Source organism: Equus caballus, chromosome 6 (genome assembly GCF_041296265.1).
Source record: "Equus caballus isolate H_3958 breed thoroughbred chromosome 6, TB-T2T, whole genome shotgun sequence".
Taxonomy (NCBI): Eukaryota; Metazoa; Chordata; class Mammalia; order Perissodactyla; family Equidae; genus Equus; species Equus caballus.
In genome coordinates, this window is record NC_091689.1 from 13,575,401 (window position 1) to 13,595,959 (window position 20,559).

Genomic DNA, 20,559 nt, shown 5'->3' on the forward strand with positions numbered 1-20,559 from the left:
TATAGTAGGCCCCAGTAGGGCATGACATGCCAATCATTTAAACATTCTCTTCACATCTTGGCATACAGACAAGCAAATAGCTAACACTGAGGATCCACAGGGTCTTTAGAGAGACCCTAAAAAGAATTCTGATCTTGAGATCTCCAAAACAAATTAGAAACAACTGAGCTGTTCATTAATTTTGGTGTCATCAAGATAACTGATTAAATTTTTTAGAGGAAATAAAAGCTCTAAATGACACATGGGTTCTTTAGACCTTAACTTAATCCAGGACCCTTTGGCCTTAGTGCCGTTGGAATGGAATCAACTTCCACACTATTTGTGTTGAAAACAAATGAGAAAATTGCAGAGACTGTACAGCTGGATCCCCGGCCACAGCTGTCAGCCTGTGGTCATGTGACAGATTTAATCCAGTCTCTCATCAAAGGGAGTTCCACTGGACAATCTCTTAAATGTTTGAGCTTCAAAAAGCAAGACTAGCTTTTCTTACCAAAAAGGAAATGATTAAGAGGGAATAAGCCATCTCAGGCTGACCCTTTAACCTTCTCTCTGTCTTGAACCACACAGTTTCATGAGAATGGAAAAACACTAGCTAAGTCCAAGTTCAGAACTGTACAGCTGGGCAAGCTCAGATTAAGCTGAATTTGGAAATGGTTCCCTTGGTAACAAAAATGGACACAGAGCTCGGAAGAAATTAACCAGTAGTAACTCTTCAAATGTCTCAGTCCATTTCAGTGAAATTAAGCAGGTTAAACTTGGTAAATCATAAAGCCTTTTGCAAATATAAAGGATGATTAGTCATCATACTCAACACAAACATTATAGTTAGAAAAACCAGAATATTCTATTTTATTAACCCTAAATTTCATTAGGAAAACCAAGGACACAAATGAGCTTTATAGGATCTATGATGTAAGGTATACTTTCAAATTGAATTTAAACCTTCAGTCTTATTTTCTTTTTTGAGGAAATTTAACCACATATTTCTCTGAGGAGCATGTCAAAATTCACTTTTTTTGTACAGCAAATGAAAATAAAAAATATAAAAGTGGCTGCTGCTTCGTCTAATACTGGTACTTGCAAAGAAGTAGAAAATATCCAAGAAGATGTAAATCAAATTGAATTACGTCTCATTTTGTTTTCTAGAAACACTTGAAAGATAATAAATATCATTAAAAATACATCACAACCCAATTACAAGTCTGCCTGACACCAGGGAAATTAATGCCTTAGAGCAAACTGCTGGCAATTTTAGATTAATTTATATGAAGTCTATAACGAAAGCTGCCACCGACTTAAACTCTGATCCTATTTCAGGACTTTAACAGTCACACAAATGAACTTCTACTAACAGGTCAAGCATGAGGGTGTGTGTGTTTGTGTGTATATATACAAACACATACATGTCACACGTAAATGAAAGTAAATAGTTCTGTCAACAACATGCATCCTGTATTTTCAATAAATCTTCCCTTAATGATGGTCAGCTCAGTTTTTTATTTCCTTTCTTACCTTTGGCTACTTGAAATTGAATATGCATACTGGACATTTGTTGTATGTTGGCCTACCCAACACTGATCCTGCTTTCTTTTAGTACTAGCATTTTATTTTTTATTTTTTAAAGTAATTTAATTTTCCCCCAGGTTAAACTAGGTTGTTTGTTTTCATTGTTGTGGCTGTTTTTTTTTGGTGAGAAAGATTAGCCCCGAGCCAACATCCATTGCCAATCTTCCTCTTTTGCTTGAGGAAGACTGCCCCTGAGATAACATCTGTGGTAGTCTTCCTCTATTTGTATGTGGGATGCCACCACAGCATGGCTTAATGAGTGGTGTGTAGGTCTGCATCTGGGATCTGAACCTGTGAACCCTGGGCCCCTGCAGCAGAGAGTGTGAACTCAACCATTATGTCAACCGGGCCAGTCCAATACTAGCATTTTAATTTCCTTCTGAGGACTTAGCTCTCTCCCCGTGCATATAAGGAGAAGTCTTGATGGGTCTGATCATTAAAAGGGTCCTGCTTTCCTGTGGTCAGGGCACGTGACCCCAGCGAGGCCCATTCAATACTTCCCTCCAGAACTCTGACTCTTGAGTGGAAAGGTGCCAAAATCCCACAGGACTGTGCATTAGTTCCAAACACCAAGACCACTGCTGTTTCCCACTGCCCCAGCCTGCTTCAAAGTCCATTCCTGCTCTTTTCCCAGCCTGTCTCTCCATTCTTCTTTCTGTTCACTTCTCTGGACAGTACTTGTTTACTGCAGTAGCTTTCCTCTGCTTGCCACTAAACAAATCTAATATGATACAATACCAGGAGCAGCACCTATAACAAGGGACTATTACTTCCTCAACTTATCTTTATTTGGACTTGAATGGTCTTAAAGGAGACCTCTCATGTAGCTAATGACTCCTGGAAGTGCAGGAAGTTAGATTTAGTAAACTCATGTATTACTAATGAATTCCAACATCATCTCATTCAATGAAAAATACATCAGGCATCATCATCCTGGGCATGAGCGACTTAAGTACCTTCTTTTTTTTCAGATTGGCACCTGAGCTAACAACTGTTGCCAATCTTCTTTTTTTTTTTTTCTGCTTTTTGTCCCCAAATCCCTCCAGTACATAGTTGTATATTTTAGTTGTGGGTCCTTCTAGTTGTGGCATAAGGGACGCCACTTCAGCATGGCCTGATGAGTGGTGCCATGTCCATGCCCAGGATCTGGACTGGTGAAACCCTGGGCCGCCGAAGTAGAGCATGTGAACTTAACCACTCAGCCACAGGGCCAGCCCCTTAAGTACCTTCTTGGTTTTCCAAGGTGATAAACTCCAGGCAGCGCTCGTCTCTAATTTTCCATTAAGCCTAACTCATCCCCCCTATGACACCAGAACAGCTAGGGCCAAAAATTAAGTTTCTGTCCACATTTGTTTTCAGTGCTGACATTCCACATACTATAATTTTCTCTCCATACATAATTTCTGGGTTGTATTGGAAGCACTGGCAGATCTCTAGAGTATACGATAGATCAGACATTCTCAGATCACTCTCTAAGCCACTGCTAGCCCCATGTCACCTTCCTGCCATTTTCATCTTGAGTTACGTTTTCCATATTTGTAATATTAAAACTAACTTATCTATATTTGCCTGTAGAAATAACATAGTCACACCAAATGATTTAATACTAATAGTAACAGTAGAAACTACTATTTTTTATAATTTACCCCATATGTGATAATAACAGTTATTATTTTTCTACTACTATTATCACGATCAAATGGCAAGGACCATGATAACTATTTAACACTTTCTCTCATTGAATATCCATCTCAAGTCTAGAAGAGATCATCATTGCTTTGAAGATATAGGAACTTGGATTCTGAGGACTTGCACAGCAAGTTTGCAGAAGAACTGATATTTCAACCCAGCTCAGTATGAAGCCTATGGTCCACTGCCACTCCAGTCCACTGGCAAAGAACATGGCCTCGCAGGAATAGAAAACAGAAAAGCTTTTTTCCCTGTCGGGAAGATTCTGAACTAAAGCTGGAATTTCAAGTACTATTCCTGTGCCTTTGCAAGTTTCTGCAGTGAAGGACATTGGAAGGCTAGAGGCATCTGAGGTAATTGGTACCTCAGGGAAGGAAGTAGCAGGGACAGAGGATAAGAAAATATTTTAAGAAGGTAAAGAGGATGAAGAAAAGGAAATGAAAAGTAATATTAAGGAACCATGTAGAGAATGCTAGATAACGTTTGTGTCAAAAACAACAATGGAAATCGCCACCAATTGAGGCAATCTCTAAATTCAGAAAGCTTGGTACCATGGCCACCATCTGCTAAATACAAAGAGCTGTTGGGATCAGGGTGTGACTTCCTGTCCATTGTGGCACTCCCCCTCTCTGACAAATGGTCCACGTCCTGCTCAGACAGCTATAAAAGGCAAGTCATGGAGTAAACGCTGCCCCGTTTGGCAGTTTGCCCACACCTTGCCGCTCTCCTGGCTTACCTCTTCTCCTACCAGCCAGCCTTGAAGAAAGTCAGCTCATTCTTGATTAAGCTGCAGGTACCTCTCCCGAGTCCATTTTGAAAGGGTCTTCTCTGCAGCCATCTGCCACCAGAGCTGGCTCCTCCCTATTGCTGCAGCCACGCAAGGAGCCCTCTGATCTGGCCTAGGTTCTTAGACCAGATCAAGTTTCAGTTTACACTTCTCTTTTTCTGTGGTCAGAGTTGAATTCAGATCCCTCCAGTTACTCCTGCTTCTTTGCTTTCTCCAACCTGACCATTCACAGTTTTCATCCCTACTCTCCACTGTATTTCAACCCTGATTCAGTCTCCTTTCATTGTTTCCTGCAACGATCATCCTGGGACTCCTTCTCGTGCTTCGTTTCAGCCAACTGGCTCATTATCAAACAGCCTAAATAGATAACTGAATGTTTGTATAAAACAAAAAGTAACAGTAAGGAAGAAATCACAGATGACCAGCGAGAGAGGCTGTTCACATTAGAGGAATGTGAGGAATAAAGGATAAAAAATGGACTTGAAAGACACGAGCACAATACATTTTATAAAATGATGTATGTAGGAGATATGTTAAAGATGTTCAGATTAGATCCTCTGTTTATAGTTTTCTATGGTTTTCAATTTTCTATTAAAATGCTAACAGGCTGTTACTAAGGAGGAGGAGAGCAATAATTTTGGGGCATACTCAAAGTTTTCCAAATACTTTGAAATCCTGCAGATTAATGATCCACAGGCCAGTAACAACTTAAAAAATAACAACTCACATTTATTTAAATAAATTTCTCATTTTTTTCTCACTGTATAGATGATTGATAAAATAGTTCAACTTAATCGTGCATTTAATCTTTCCAAATTAGGACGTGCAATTTAGGAAGGAACCTGTCTTGTTATTGACTTCTTATGCACCAGAGATCACACTGAAAGATTTGGGTAAGAAAATAAAAATAAAAATAGAAAGGTAGTTAAAAAGAAAAACTTCAACAACAGAACATCATATACACGTCAAAAATTAAGGGAAGTAGTTCTATTTGATGATTAAACAATTAAGTTTCACTTCCTTGAACTTTTATAATGCAATTGCATTCTCTCATATTGTATGTTGTCTGTGATAAGTGGATTAAAAATATGTGAAAGATTTTCTTAGACAATACACTTGAAAATTGGGTTAATAAAGGAAACTTCCAAAACAGTTAAAAATTCCAGCAGAGTTAAATAAACAGCTTCAAACAGCATTTGAAGAAAACTGAATAAACAAATTTATCAACCTGGGTCATGCATATATAAAGTTTGGGTTATATACTTTTTAGGAAGTCACAGACTTTTCCGGTTAAGCATTCCAGATTACTACGCAATTACACCATTTTTAAATTTGCCTTAGAGCAAGAAATGGGTTTGTCGAATTCAAAATCCACATCATCATTATAAAAACAGATAATCTGTGATAATTATGGCCAGTAACCATTTTTTTTCACTACAATATGTGAGTACATGCAAAAATTCAAAAGACATCATTGTTTTCCTTTCCTAACTAACTTGACGGCTCATCTTCATTTGTTGGGCATTTTGTCACTTGAATTGCTTCTTCCTTATCACCTATCAAGTCGTCTCTGAAGCCAGTCTAGGGACACTGTTTAGCTTTTAGAAAGCTTAGATGAGTGTGCTGTGGAAAAGTCTAAACTGGCCTTGGGTGGGCTTTAAGCTAAGTTGGGTTTAGGTGGGTGAGGAAAATAACACGACATTTCCAAGGCAAATACCATCAACACACAGACCCATCTAGGACCCCTGAGCACTCAGCTTGACGTAATTCAGAGTTGTGTCTACTGTCATAGAAAAAGGCCCCCAGGAGGAAAGTGTCACCTCTAGTCCGTTGTCTTCAATTGTTGCAGTTACTGAAAAGACAATCTCACTACAATTATATGCCTCTTCTCCTGTCCTCGGAAATGGAAATACTACATAACACTTGTAACTTACAACTCTTTACAATGTTCAAATCATGTTCAGAATGAACATAATCACATTGAATTCCAATAAGCAATCTTAGGACAGGGCAGATATTGCTATAAACATTTCATAGAAGAGGAAACCGAGGCTCAGAGTGATTTAAGTAACCTGCCCAAGGTCATACAGATGGTAGATGAGAGAGCCAGAGAGAATGACCCCTTAGTGCTCTAATTATGCATTTCACTTTCTTGGATTCTTTTTTCCAAAATGGAAACCATATCTCAGGATAATAGTTAAGGATGGATTGAACACTCCCTTACTCCACACAAGAGACAACCTGTGAAAGGAGATACGCCTATCTTACGCAGACCAAAAGCAGGCAACTGTAGCAGGAAAGTCCCCAGTGCCTTCCATGGAAGAAAGCTAATCACTGTATGAATGATCTTAATTAAACGTGAATGCATAGCTACTGAATGCTGTGGGAAAACACTCGTCCTTACTGGCTGATTTTCCCATAGAGCTCAATAGCAATACCTTCAAATTCAATTAAGATAATTCATCGAGTGATTAGCTTCATTATATGGTGAGACACTGGGGACTGTCCTTTTGCAAACTGCATGTGTGGCCTGTGTGAGAGAGAAATGTGCTTCTCCTGTGTTGTCTCTTTTAGTGGACACAGAAGTAAATCTTACGGCAACATAACCCGCGGAACTTCTAAAATCCAATGAGAGAAAGGTAGCAGGGAAATGATGTTCTTGGACTGGTCTAGAGGTTAAAATAATCTCAAGCCAAACAAGTTTTTCAAACACTTATTCTCTTTAACAGGCTGATGGTAAACAACTAATGAGGCTCTTATGCAGCCAGTAGAGAAGGTACAACTGGGCACCCACTTGGGGCCAATAGGGACCAAGAAGTTAGGTTCAGGACTCTGTATATTCCTGTTATAAAACCCTAGGTGGAAAAATCATGGTACATCCCATGGGAACAAGGTGACGGGACTCATTTGCCTGTGTTTCCCACTGGACGACATGCACTCCTGAGATACTGAGAGAGGAACCGACCAAATGACAGCATGGCACCAATCCGATCAAGCAGACTTCTGATACATTGTACTCATGTTAAATTGCCACCAAATAGATTATAAGTATAAAGAGAACCACTATTACTTGAGATGTAGTATTCTCATACCTGATTTTGAGCTCTCAGAGGTTGGGCGACTACTTATTAATTTGATTATTCATATTCATTAAATAACTATTCATAAATAATCATTATCTTATCTTATATGTCATTTTTTAAAAAGCCACTCTGTTTTTAGATTAAAGATGGTTATATGAACAAAAAGATTATTTACCCCTAGAGCACTGGTTCTCAATCAGGCACATTGCCTTCCCCATCCCAGGGGACATTTAGCAACGTTTGGAAACATTTTTGATTGTCACAACCGGGGAGAGTTTGCCACTAGCTTCTAGTAGGTAGAGGCCAGGGATGTTGCTAAACATCCTATAATGTATAGGACAGCCCAGCACAGCAAAGAAATCTTGGACCCCAAATGACAATAGTGCTGATTATTAAGAACCCCTGCCCTGAAGAAAGCAAGCAAAACTTAAACCCACCCCGTAAAATGAACGTTCCTGTAAAAAGAGCTACCCAATAATATTGTTGCAGCCATTTATCATATAAATTAGGCCTTCAGCATTACGTGGGAATCAATGAAGCATTCTAGTAATTGGCTCTGATATTCAACCGCTGGTAGTTCTTACAGATGGAAATCTAGAATTCTCTAATAAGTACATGTCTCCAGAGGTCTCCTTTTGTTTGCAAACAATAATAAGGCGGAAACATTCTTCTCAATAAACAAAACGAAATCTTTTTAACATTTAAAACGTATCAATTTTACTCTCTTCCTTGGTTTATTTAATCCAATACTTATTTACATTTTCTTTCATACTTTGGATTGCTCTTTCTAAGAATTTTAAAACAAATAATGAGTGGTACATGATAAAAAGAGAGTGGTAATATTTTTTTAAAAAGCACAATTATATACAAGTCATCAATTGGGGTCTTAATTCAAGAGATTGTAGTCTTCTCTTTAAAAAAGAGAATATTCTAGTAATAGTGTATTTAAATCCTCTCTCAATATGTTTTAAAATAATGATGTAAGTAATTCCAATAAACCAAATATCCTAGTAAAGTTTCAGCTACTTAAATCCTCTATCACATTTTTAAAAATAATGATGCAAGTAATTAAAAAATAAAGATGTAAGGAAAAGAAGATATTTACAAGTCAAATTAAATATTCTGTTCCATCTAAGACTTTACCCATAGCTTATGTTAGAATACCACTTCAGAGCTAATTTTTTTTTAAAGTACCGAAGAAAAAAGATGTAAAGCGAGCATAGATATTCAGATACCTACAGAACTAAATCTGGGGATTCCTTCTTGATTTACTCTCCTTATTGTTCGTCTCTTCTTCCAAAATTCGCTGGGCTCCCGTTTAAAAACTCTGCCTCGGAAGCTCATTGTTTTGCTGTCATTTGAGTCACAAAATATTTAAAAATATCAATTTTGCTCAACCTCTTCCTTTGAAGCTTCACCCGGCCGAACAAATCTTTCTCCTCTGGTAAAAAGGGAAATGCTCACGCTACATGAACATAACTCAACGGAAAGGAAAAGAAAACCAAGTTACCGCTTCCTGTGAGCAACTAACTACCAGCTGTTCAGATATGCTTTTGTGCATGTCGTCTCCCTAATCACCTGCTTTAAAGTAAGACAAAGACACAAAATGACTTTGGAGGTTTAAGAGAATTGCTCATAGCTGAATAAACCATATGATATAAAATCGCCCGTGGAACCAAACCAAGATTGAATCAAAGAGCTAATTTATTGTAAAGCTCCCTGTCTGGCACTCAAACAACCATCCAAAATTTATCATTCTGGTTAGATCCCAAAGGCATACTGTAATAATATAGCTCAGGTCCAAGAAGTCTGTTTAAAGCAGTTGTTCATGTAAGTGTGGATTAAATTAGTGGTCTTCCTAGGAGGGCTGCCCAAGACAGTCACTTAGGATGGAGAAAATAGAATTCTATTTATATTAGTTATCTAAATAAAGAAATTTATGTTTCACTAATATTTAATATAACACACAATGACACGGACACCTTGGTTCTTGATGTAAAATGGCTAAAAATAGTCAAATAGTTAATTCCCTAATCTTTAGATCTTTACTCACTTTCTTGGGGGCTATTTAAAAGCGCAAATTCTCCCCTCATACCCACCCAAATGTTCCTTCCTATTTTATTTTTCTCCATGGCCCTCACTGGCATGTAACACTGCTATATATTTTACCAATTTATTTTACTTATGGTCTGCCTTCTTCCACTGGACTCAATCTTCCATGGGTGTGGGAATTTTGTCTGCTTCACTCACTGTGTTTTTGGTGATTACAAAAGTGCCTGGCATCCAGAAGTTTCTCAGTATATATTTGTTAAATTTAATGAAAGGATAACTGAGGGACTTACGTTTACTGTGCTGAACAATGAACCCTGTCCCATTTGTATATTGTGTTTTGAAATATTAGCTACTGATAAGAACTATATAATTTATAAATAAGCATAGACTATGGGAGTGTAGTCAATTTTTTTCTACCAGGTGTGTGAGAGAAATATTTGGAGGCCCCAAGAATAGGAAATACTTGATTAAACATTAGAAAGATTGGCTCCAAAAACAGTTGTTGTGTGAGACAGTCATTTGTTTCTTTAAGATTCTATTTCTTCATCTGCAGGGTAGCCTCCTCAATAGTGGTACCCATGAGTGTGATGAAGATGCTAAAGGAACTGTTGCTTGTCCATGAAGCACTATGAGGGTTATAAAGATGGTTGAAGGAATATTTCCACTGAGGACTGATCCCCATGACCACTGATCTAGAAAAGACTTCTTCCAACTCTCCTAAGAGGTGAGGCCTGAGGAAGGAATATTATGAAGGGAGTAACTGTGCCCCCCTTCCTGTGTCAGGAAGGGTCAGTCCCACAGGCATTTGTTGAGGGCACCTTTGTGCAGAGCTCAGTATGATGTGAATCGTGGATACAAACACGAAGCTTAACGAGGAGTGCAATTTCCGTGCAAAAGGTTCTCAATATTCTAGGAGTTTTGAACTTTAAGAAAGAAAGATAACAAGGCTGCTAACTAGCTCAGAGAGTTCACTCATGTCCTAGCTGGAAGTAGGATTCAGGCTACAGTGGGAAGGGGGAGAATGACAAGAGGAGGGGAATGATGAGTCAATACATTGTGGGTTTGGTGGATTCTTTTGTTCCACACTCTTGTCTTCTCTTTCTAGAGCCCGACACGTTCAATGGTGCAGGCCCGCATCGGTTGCCACGTATGATGCAAACTTGCAACCCAGAATGAATGGTCACTGATGTCCTGGTGGCTTTTTCTCAACCTCCTTCAGGTCTTTATGCAAATGTCTCTTCCTCAGGAAGCCTTCTCTGACCATCAATTTACAACAATGGCCTCCTCCCCTAATCACCTCTGATGTCCCTCCCTTGCCTTTTTTGGCCATAAAGAAAATGGAATAAGACATTTTCATCTCACGCTAAGAAGCCACTTCTGCAAACACAGTTCTGATTCTGTGTTGCAGGCAGCGATCCTTACCGAAGCTCTCGCTCATGCAACTAGTCCCAACAACCACGGCCTAAATGGATGCCATCTGCTTATTTAATAAGCCTTCCCCTTTATCACAACTTCTTTTTACTGACATAGGCCATTCCCTTTTCCCCAGTAATAACTAGATTTAGTTGAAGCACATACATACACCCTAGGCTCGAGCCACTCCCATACCTCTATCTTATCATGCAGTGATTTGTGCAAGACAAGTAAAAAGAGATCCTGATTAATCCTTGTCCACATATGAAGAATGAGGAAGCTTCCTTCAAAAACTATGAGAAAAATAGCAAGATGCTATAAAAATAACCACTGGGGAGGTAAACTATATTATTATTCTGTAATTGGCTTAAGTAGGCAACCAAGGATTCTACAGAGCAGAAGCCCTTTTGATCCATGCCTTTGGATATTTAGAAATTCCACTGTGTGTCTTTAGCCCTGAACAGATTTCACTCTCTAAGCAACTCTTTGGTATCTGTTGAACGAGCAGGTACATTACAGCACATGCAGAATCTTCAGAGTTAACTTTTCTTCCTTATACAATATTATGACAGTCTGCCTCTGGGTCACCTGATTTCCTGGGATAAGATTACGTTTCTATTTTGATAGCTAAAAAGAGTGTTTTAAAAGCCTTTTTGGATCATGGGCCCATTTGAGAATCTAATAAAAATTGTGGATTCACCAGAAAAATATAAGTACTTAGAAAATGTGCATGCGTGGCTGACTGTCACAAATCTCTGAAGTCCATCTGTGGACCCTCTTAACTGTGGTACCCTAAATCCATAACTTAGAATTTTAGAAGATTTAGAGGTTTTAGAAGGAATTCTGTCTTATAACAAAGCATTTAATAATCTTGAGCAACTCTTAAGTGACTTCCCCTCTTTTTAATATTTGCATATAGTCTCTCCTCTATTCCTCTTTAGGAGCCATGGTTCTTTATCCTGGAGTCCCTCCCACCCCTTGACTTTTGCAATACAAGAATGACTCATTTCGCTCCTCGCTTAGCTGTTGATCATGACTCCCTTAAATAATGGCAAAAGGAGGTATTGCCAGGCAGCATATGGAAATGTCAGATAGACATAAATTGTGGTGACTACAGAGGAGGGGAAAATCCAGCGGCATGAGGTTCAGTGTTCCATGGGATGACACTGCTGGGGATGTCTACTGGGCTTTGCCTTCCTTGATCTCAGACCAAGTCTGTTTCTCTAGCATTCTGTGATATCCCACACCATTCCAATAAATTCCGCTTCTGCTTAAGTTCAGAAATGTGTTGCAATCCAAAACCTAAATAGGACAATGGGCAAGAATGGGCAATAAAGAGAAATCAGAGATTAATTGGCTCAGCCACAAGGAGTCATTGTCAAGTTCATTAGTAAAGAAATCTGATACCAATAAATGATTAGAATTTATTAAGTACTAGACTTGAGACATTGCTGGGCTTCATGAGAAATACATAACACCCTTCCTAGCCTCAAGAAGCTCGTATGTGACACAGGAATTCATTAAAGATTGAAGGAGTCTGGAAAAGCTTTATAGTAAAGATAGAACCTAAGGAAGCCTTTGAATAATAGATGGGAGTCTAATAGATGGGAGAAGGGTAAAGGATATCCTAGAAAAGGGGAATGTAGCATAGAGAAGGCATAAGACAGAATGGTGGAAATCATGGTATCTGCGATCAGCTTGGATTCAAATCCTGGGTCCACCATTTCCTCACTGTGTATCCTTCAGCCAGTCACTCACCCCCTCCAGGTCTCAGTTTTCTCATCTGCAAAATAGGAATAGCATGGTATCTACCTTGTAGAATCATCATGAGGATAAATGAGATGACACTCTTAAAAATTTCAACACATTGCCTGATATATAGCAAGCATAACTATTAGTTATTACAAAAACTTAGAGGCAGGCCAAAACAGAATGTTTAAGAAAAAGCTGGAAGTCCAGCCAGTCTATTGCCAAAGGGTGTGTAAGAGAGAAGAAGTAGAAACAACTGAAAATAGGAGCCAGGGGCCGGTTCACGAAGACTTTGAATGCCAAGATCATGAATGTCTCCATTATATCCCGAAAGCCATGGGGAACCACTGAAGGATTTTTGAACTACAATTAAAATAGTGCCTTTGGAAGATTCATTTGGTAGCCATATGCAGGCTGGATTTGGGGAACTACAATCCAGAGACAGTTCTCGTTAATCCGGGTATTAATATCGGGTGGTGGAGGGCAGAAAACCTGGCAACAGAAACATAATGAGAAATTTCATGGAGATTACAAATGAAGATCTGGCAATCAAATGCAAAATGAATAGTAGCTGAAATTTTTTGAGCAAGTACTAGGTGCTTGGCGCTGGTCTAAATGTTTACGGTACTTTATTTAAACCGTGCAACAACCCCATGAGGTAGGTATTATTCTTATTGCTATTACCACCCCAATTTTACAGAGGAAGTCATTTGGGTCCTCAGAAGTTATGCAACTGGCCCAAAGTCCCAAAACAAATAAGTAGCACATCTGGCATTTGAACCTGGCCATCCAGCTTCAGAGTTCACGCTCTTAATGGGAGAGAGATTCACAGATGCCAACAGGCTTCTGAGTTTGGCCATCAAGGAAATGCATAATATGACTGAGGGACATACGGTGGCAAGAAGAGAGGACTTCTTTTCCTACTAATGCTGAGTTAGATATATATACTGACCGTCAGGTCAAGAAGACAGGAAAACAGGCATGTCCAGCACCATTGTTAGACTTGTGCCTGGAACTCAGGAAAGAGTCAGGACTGAAGATGGGAAGCTGAAAGTCATCGAAGGAGTGAACACTGAAAGTCGAAAAGTAAACTGAATTTTTGGAGAATAGAGTAATAAAGAACTGAGAACAGAGTCTTGAAGTTCTTTTATACTTAATAGATGGAAGGCAATTTAGAAGACTTAGAAGGTGTGGAGAAAAAGGGAGAAAACTACCAGGGTGGTGCAGCCTCCAGATGCAAGCGGAGGGCAGTTTCAGGAAGGTGGCACATGGCATCTGGGCAGAGATGGATGCAGGACCTGAGAAGGTCTCAAAAGATTTAGTGTGAGAGACAAACAAGATGAAAACTAAGGAGCTTGCAGTCTCGGTCCGAGACAGATCAATATTTGAATCCTCTTCAGCCATCTAGTAGACATCTTGACCTCCAGAAAGTTGCTTGACCTCTGTCTGCCTGTTTCTTATATATACAATGGAGCAATTAGTATATAATTCATAAGGCTTGTTGTGAAATAATATATGTCAGTACCTGGCATTGAGGAAAAATACATATATGTGTGTATATAATAGCTAAGAGTCCTATAGTGCATATATGTAAACTATTATTATTGAATGATTGCTATTTACCAGGTCTACATAGGTAAGTATTTATGTATAGGCACACTTATATATGCATATGCATGCACACACAAAATACACAAACTCACACATTCTTATATATATATTTTCAAAGTCTGGTCCCGTGGTGTCCAGACAGAGAAAGTAACTTTGCAATTTTTAAGAGATAAGAGTCTGGATATTTGGAAGTTAGTTAAGATGGAAAATCTTAATCATGTTTTAGAAGAAACAGGAATTTGAATGCTAAGATGTCAGAAATTTGAGAAAACGTTCTGGTAGTCTGTATTAGTTTTCCATTGCTGTTGTAACAAATTACCACACATTTAGTGCTTCAATCAACACCCATTTATTATCTCAGAGTTGTCATGGGTCAGAAATCTGGGTACCACATGGCTCAGCTAATTCTTTGCTTGGAGCCTCAGAAGGCTGAAATCCAGGTGTCAGCAGGGCTGTGTCCCTTTCTGGAGGCTCCAGAGGAGAACTGGTTCCAGGCTTATCCAGGATGCTGGCAGAATTCAGTTCCTTGCAGTTGTAAGACTGAGAATCGTTTCCGTGCTGTCTGTCAGCTGGGTCATTGTCAGCTTCTAGAGGCCACCTGTGGTCTCTGGCTCAGGGTCCCCTTCTAAGCCAGCAACAATGGATTGAATCTTTCTCACACTCTGAACCTTTGTGACTTTTCCTTCTGCTTCGTCCCTCCTAAACATCTCTTCTGCTGTCTCTCTCTACCTGAGCTGGAGAAAAGTCTTGGCTGTTCAGACCTCATGTGAGTAGATTGGTTCCACCCAGGTAATCCAGGATAATTTCTATATTTTAAAGCCAGCTGATAAATAATCTTAATTTACACCCACAAAGTCCCTTCACAGCAACACTAAGACTAGATTGAACAATCAGAGAATCCGGGGGGTGAGGCAGCTTTAGACGACAGTCTCCCACACAGTCTTATTCTGGGCTACAGCTTGGTTTTTTGTGTTTACCTTTTAAAAAGAATTTTAACCTCAAGAACGTAGCAAGAAGAACGTGCAGGTGAGGACAATACTTGGCCTTTGAGTGTCGTCTCCACTGAGCGGTGAACTGCACCTTGCAGTGGAGCTAAGAAATGAGTAAAAGGAAATAAAAATATGGCTCGATCATTGCCTGGAAAAAATGGGCAGTGAAATAAAGGTAAGAAAGAGAATGGCAGTTGTGGGGAGGGTCAGTGGAACCAGAGACAAATTTGGAAGATGAATAGTGGTGGAGAAGTAATCAGTATAAAAAACACAGAAAATCAAGGCAATCAGCTAAAAGTAACAGGCTATGGGAAGCTTTAATTATATTTGCACAATATTTGGATAGGCTGCACAGTTGGCATCCTAACTGAATCTAAGAAACCAGAGGACAGAAACTTGGGTTTCGTTACAATGCATCTGAACCTACGTGATAGAAAGCACCCAAAAAGTACCGTTGGGAATTTGGAGTAACTGAAAACTTGGTGGTTAAGACTTAGACAGCTACACATGATGTCATACATCAATCCACAAAGCCTAATTGGAGCAACTGGTACAGCGCTTCGCGTGGGTTTGCACCTACTTTCTTTACTGCCTCTTCATTCCATCTTATCTTTGTTCCCGTTTCTTTGACCTGTTGAGCTTTGCAGGATTTGCTTCACTGTAAGAGAACATTTAGATAACTCATTTTATTTCATTTTTTCTCTTGCATTTCCAATAGATCTCCCCTTTGCTACAGGTTTGTGCGCTGGACAGCCCTTCTCTCATAGGACCAAACAAGGCTGGTCCCCGGTGTATCTCTGGGTTCAGCTCCCCACCATATACCTTGTTTAAAGGAAGTAAAGCACAAGGAGTTACTTCCTCCTTCACTGCGGTCTCTCCTGAGCCTGGCCCCGGCAGAAACGCTCTTCCAGCCAGCAGCACTGAGGCTTATTACTTCCTTCTAGAAAGGTCAGGACCGAACAGCTCGGAGTTACCAAGAAGAGAGACTTAGCTATTTCTGGGGAAGTTTCAATGAACACAACAGAAGCTCCTATTTCTAAGTGTAGCGCTTTTTGTGGGCAGTGTCTGCAGAATACACCAGTGTCTCCAGTCAGTTGAGCACGAATCAAAGTAACATTAGTTTTAGTATAAAATATTTAGAAATTTCATGGAAAATAAAGAGTATCATCCAATATGAATCACACTGAGGGAGAACATAGACATGCCAAAAATAGAAACAGACTGCAGTTGTGTGTGTATGTGTGTGTGTGGTGTGTACTGTGTGTGTTTGTTGTGTGCTTGTTGTGTGTGTATGTGCATGTGACAGTCATAAATGATCTTTATTGCATTAAAATAATTTATAGTATTCCATTCATAGCCCTTCAAATGTGTATCAAATTGTAATAATATTTGTTGATATTATTGAATTTAAATAGGTCTCAGGAGATAAGAATTCCCACCTAATCAGGATTTGATATGAGGGGAATAATGAACTCATTTCTTTTTTTTTTTTTTTTTTTGAGGAAGATTAGCCCTGAGCTAACGACTGCCAGTCCTCCTCTTTGATTGCTGAGGAAGCCTGGCCCTGAGCTAACATCGTGCCCATCTTCCTCTACTTTATACGTGGGACGCCTACCACAACCTGGCATGCCAAGCAGTGCTATGTCCGCACCTGGGATCTGAACCGGCAAACCCTGGGCCACTGAGAAGCGGAACGTGCGAACTTAACCGGGCCGGCCCCTGAACTCATTTCTTAGAGTTTAGTGAGCCCAGCTTAGAACCTAATAGCAATCAAGGGAGGGGTTATACTTTTTTCTTTTCAATTGTGGACTTTATCCTCGGTCACAGACTTCCACCAGGAAAAAAGCTGTAGCCTGGAGACATTTATATATCTTACCAATAAGCATCTTAATGCAATATTTAAGAAATGAGCAGGGGCTGGCCTGGTGGTGTAGCAGTTAAGTTCGTGCACTCTGCTTCGGCAGCCCGGGATTCACTGGTTCAGATCTCAGGCGCGGACCTACACACTGCTTATCAAGCCATGCTGTGGCAGGTGTTCCACATATAAAGTAGAGGAAGATGGGCACGGAGGTTAGCTCAGGGCTGATCTTCGTCAGCAAAACGAGGAGGATTGGCAGCGGATGTTAGCTCAGGGCTAATCTTCCTCAAAAAAAAAGAAAAAGAAATGAGGAACACTGATTTTAATGTTTACTTTTTCTCAAGTTCCTAATGAGTATTTAGATATTTATCACCCATCTTGAAGTTTTTGCTACTTTATGGTAAAGGCATCCATCCTTCTTTGAGAAGTTAGCTTGAGTTTGGTTTGTTACAAAATGGAAAATTCCTAAGAGGCAAGCACTCCTTCTCGTGTAGACCAAACTCTAACTCACACCCCTTGCCACCTTGCTCAGAGCCAGAGCCTAACAACATGACAACAACAACAACAACAAAAATACAATAGCTATTATATGATGTTCTAAGTTTATGCTTCATACAAATATATTTATAGCTGGATTGTTACTGCTCTTCAAGAGTCACGCAGCTAATTCTTCTCCTGGAATACAGTGTTCTTTTCCCATTAAAAAATAACCCCAAAGCAACATCTTTTTCACTGGACTATTATTCCTCTATCTTTTAAAGAAAACTGAAAGCATTCTGAGTTGAGGCAGATGATTTCTTGCACAAATGATCACGCACAAATGTAGCTTTCCAGAGGACGGGAGTGGAGCATCTCTGAATCAACGCTATTATCTTTGCTCATATGGGGACTACTGCTCGACAGTCATTTCCCCCTAGAGACATACGCATTCTCTCTGCTGGCTGGCTTGGATCCCACACCAGCTTCCCACTGCTGGCAAAGTTCACTACAGACCAGAATTATTTCTTTTAGTATAAAACAAGCACCCAAAATTGCCCTCCGATACTCATCCCAATTGCTAATTACCTTGCTTTCAATACGAACGTCACCAACGGTTTAATAATTACCCTGAAAATCACATTGTACACACAAGTTTTAGGGAGGGGCCAAGGTCTTTCAAATCTTTAAAGTTCTAATGAAAAAACTAGTTAATTTATATAACGTGAGTATTACCTATGTTTTATTTTTGTGGTGGTCTTTTTGTGGCAGAAGGCTGTGTCTATACAAAGGAAGGGTAATAAAGCCTTCTTACCTAAGCAATTTTGATGAGGAAACAAATTGTTGTGTAAATGCCAAACCCTGGGCATGCAGGCAACTAATGATTCAGACCAACAACTGCTAGCTAGAGGTTCAGACTGTTAGCAGAGGTGCAGCCTCTGCAACTAGTCCGCCCCACAACCATTTCTTTAATGGAGTCATAAAAAATGGCATCACATTTGTATCTTTTAAGGACTCCGCCAGGAGAAGGCAAAGCCAATATAATACTTCGATTTAAGCATTTAATGCTTTGCATTATGGAAGTTGGAGAATAATGGAAAGGTCTTGGCTTTTCAATCAAGAGCTTCTTCGTGTTTTCCAGAGAATTAATTGTCGGATTTTCTTTCTTTAGCTGTGCGCACCGCAGTAAATTCTTGACTTTTCGATGTGCCGTAGTTTAAGGTTCTCAACTAAAGGACAAATAAACCTCTCGCTCTCTGTTCTGCACCTCACCAGGTGGACAGGAGGACTAAATCAGCAGGGAAATGAGGAATGGATAGCTCTGACAAGGGCATCAGAATCCAATTAATCAGGTTTATAAGAATGGGAGCAAATGTGGAAAGCCCCTGGCTCTGTCAAATGTCCAGCCCATTTCTTGGTCCTGGTCCAGCACTGGGTGTCAGTGGTGGAGAGGATTAAGACAGAAGGCCCACCCTCAGTCCATGTGGGGAGATGGTGGCACACAACAATCTATAGAAATACAAGAAGGCAGAAACTCGGTGTCACAGGAGGGACGTGAGTCAAGGACATGAGGGCTAGGTCAAGGAGGACCTCATACAGGACAGAGACCTGAGTCGGGGCCCAGGCAATGGTAAGAATTTGACAGTTGCCTGTATAAGAACCCCAAGAACAGGAGTTCTCCAGTGGGTACAAGAATTACAAGGAAAGGTTGTTAAAAATGTGGCTTCCTGGGCCCTATCCAGGACCTCAGCACGTCTGATGGGGTCCAGTAATCCAGCTTTATAACATCCAGGTGATTCGTTTGAAGATGTACACAGACCACACTCTGAGAATAACGCCCCAGAAGGTCGTTCACCTAATAGTTTTCTTAGGCAGAAAATCATAATAGTTCCCTCAGGGGCACCATCTCCCACTGCAAATTGTTTTTTATACTAGACTGAAGTCTTATTTATTAAATCAAATATTCCTTTCCCTTATGTATGCTCAATCAGGCAAAGTTAACTAACCAGTTAGATCACCCTGAACGCTTAGGGGAACGAGGAGAAAACCCTGGACTGAAGCCAGCGTCGAAAGCTGGGCCTCCGACGTGCTCTTAGCTTTCCCCTCTTCTTGCCCCATCCATCCTTTGAGTTCTCTTCATTTCCTCTTTTTGGTTACTTCTCTGCTTGGACTTTTGTAACCCCGGTCATATTTGTCCTGTCTCTCAGTTATTGTCGAACTCAGGTTTTCTCAAACTCAGCACTGTTGCCATTTGGGGACGGATCGTGCTTTTTGTGGAGCGTTGTCCTGTGCATTGTGGGATATTTAGCTCTGTCCCTTGTTGGCCCCTACCCAATAGATGCCACTAACAACCCACCCCCTCTGCTCCCTGCTGTGACAACCAACAAGGCCTTCAGATATCACCAAATGTCCTCTGGAGAGTGTGGGGAGGATGGAAAATCACTCCTGCTTGAAAATCTCTGGTCCAAATCCTAACGCAAATTATTCTGCCTCAATGTTTCTTTGATGATAGCTTTCGGGCCCGGTGACCCAAAAGCCAACTTGACAGTCACTTGCTTGGAAGAACCTCAGGGCTCCTGGCCTTCAAATCAGCCCCCTCTCTCACTTCTCCATATGCCTCAAAATCCCACTATTGGAATTAGTCTACATGTCTGGGTTCTGTTTCTGTTCTGGGCTGTTCCTAATAAAATGCAGCTACCACTTGACTATAAAAGACCCAAAGCCATCAAAATCTTCAATAACTTAGCACGATATATCACAAGCGGCAAGCTGGTCACTTGGGCAAAGCCCCAAGGAATTGGGGAGGACAGACATCCTAACGGTGTAAAAAATAAAGTTGGGAGTGTGGTGTTTGCCATTGTGAGTAAGATCATCGTGCTGGAGTCAGTCGGCCTGCTTTTGATTCCTGGCCTTCCCACTTACTTGCTGGAGGCCTCTGGACAAGTTACCCACCCTCTCTGAATTTGAGTTTCCTCATCTGTAAAATGAGGATAACCATAGTACCTATCTCAGTGAGTGCTGTGAGGCTTAACAAGAGAATATTTGTAAAGCATTTAGCACAGTGCCTGGAATATAATAAATGCTCAATGGACGTTAGCTCTCAGTTTGATTAGGGGGCAGTTGTGTCCAGGAGGTGGCCTTAGGCTGGGCTGCCACAGTGTGTGTATTGGTGGGGGGCGTGGTGGGGAGGTGGGTAGATCATCCTAGCTGTTTGTGCACTGAGCATGAGGAGGAAGGGGTGGGGGCACAAGAAGGGCGCTAGCTGCCTTGAAAGGGGCAGAGAAT

General features: G+C 40.4%; 1 protein-coding gene across 25 annotated transcripts in view; it reads right to left on the bottom strand.

Moving 5' to 3' along the window:
- Positions 1 to 20,559, bottom strand: part of DOCK10 (dedicator of cytokinesis 10) — a 264,121-nt gene that overhangs the window by 163,593 nt on the left and 79,969 nt on the right. For 4 of the 25 annotated variants that reach the window (XM_070270537.1, XM_070270535.1, XM_001493461.7 and 1 more), the window contains exon 1: positions 8,365 to 8,633. The exons of 16 other annotated variants lie outside the window; for them this stretch is intronic. In XM_070270537.1, the coding sequence (XP_070126638.1) occupies positions 8,365 to 8,469 (105 nt within the window). In that variant the 5' untranslated portion in view covers positions 8,470 to 8,633. Of the gene's footprint in view, positions 1 to 3,991; positions 4,382 to 8,364; positions 8,634 to 20,559 lie in introns of those variants that run through there. 5 more of the 25 variants (XM_070270534.1, XM_070270533.1, XM_070270542.1 and 2 more) reach the window with 3 other exon arrangements.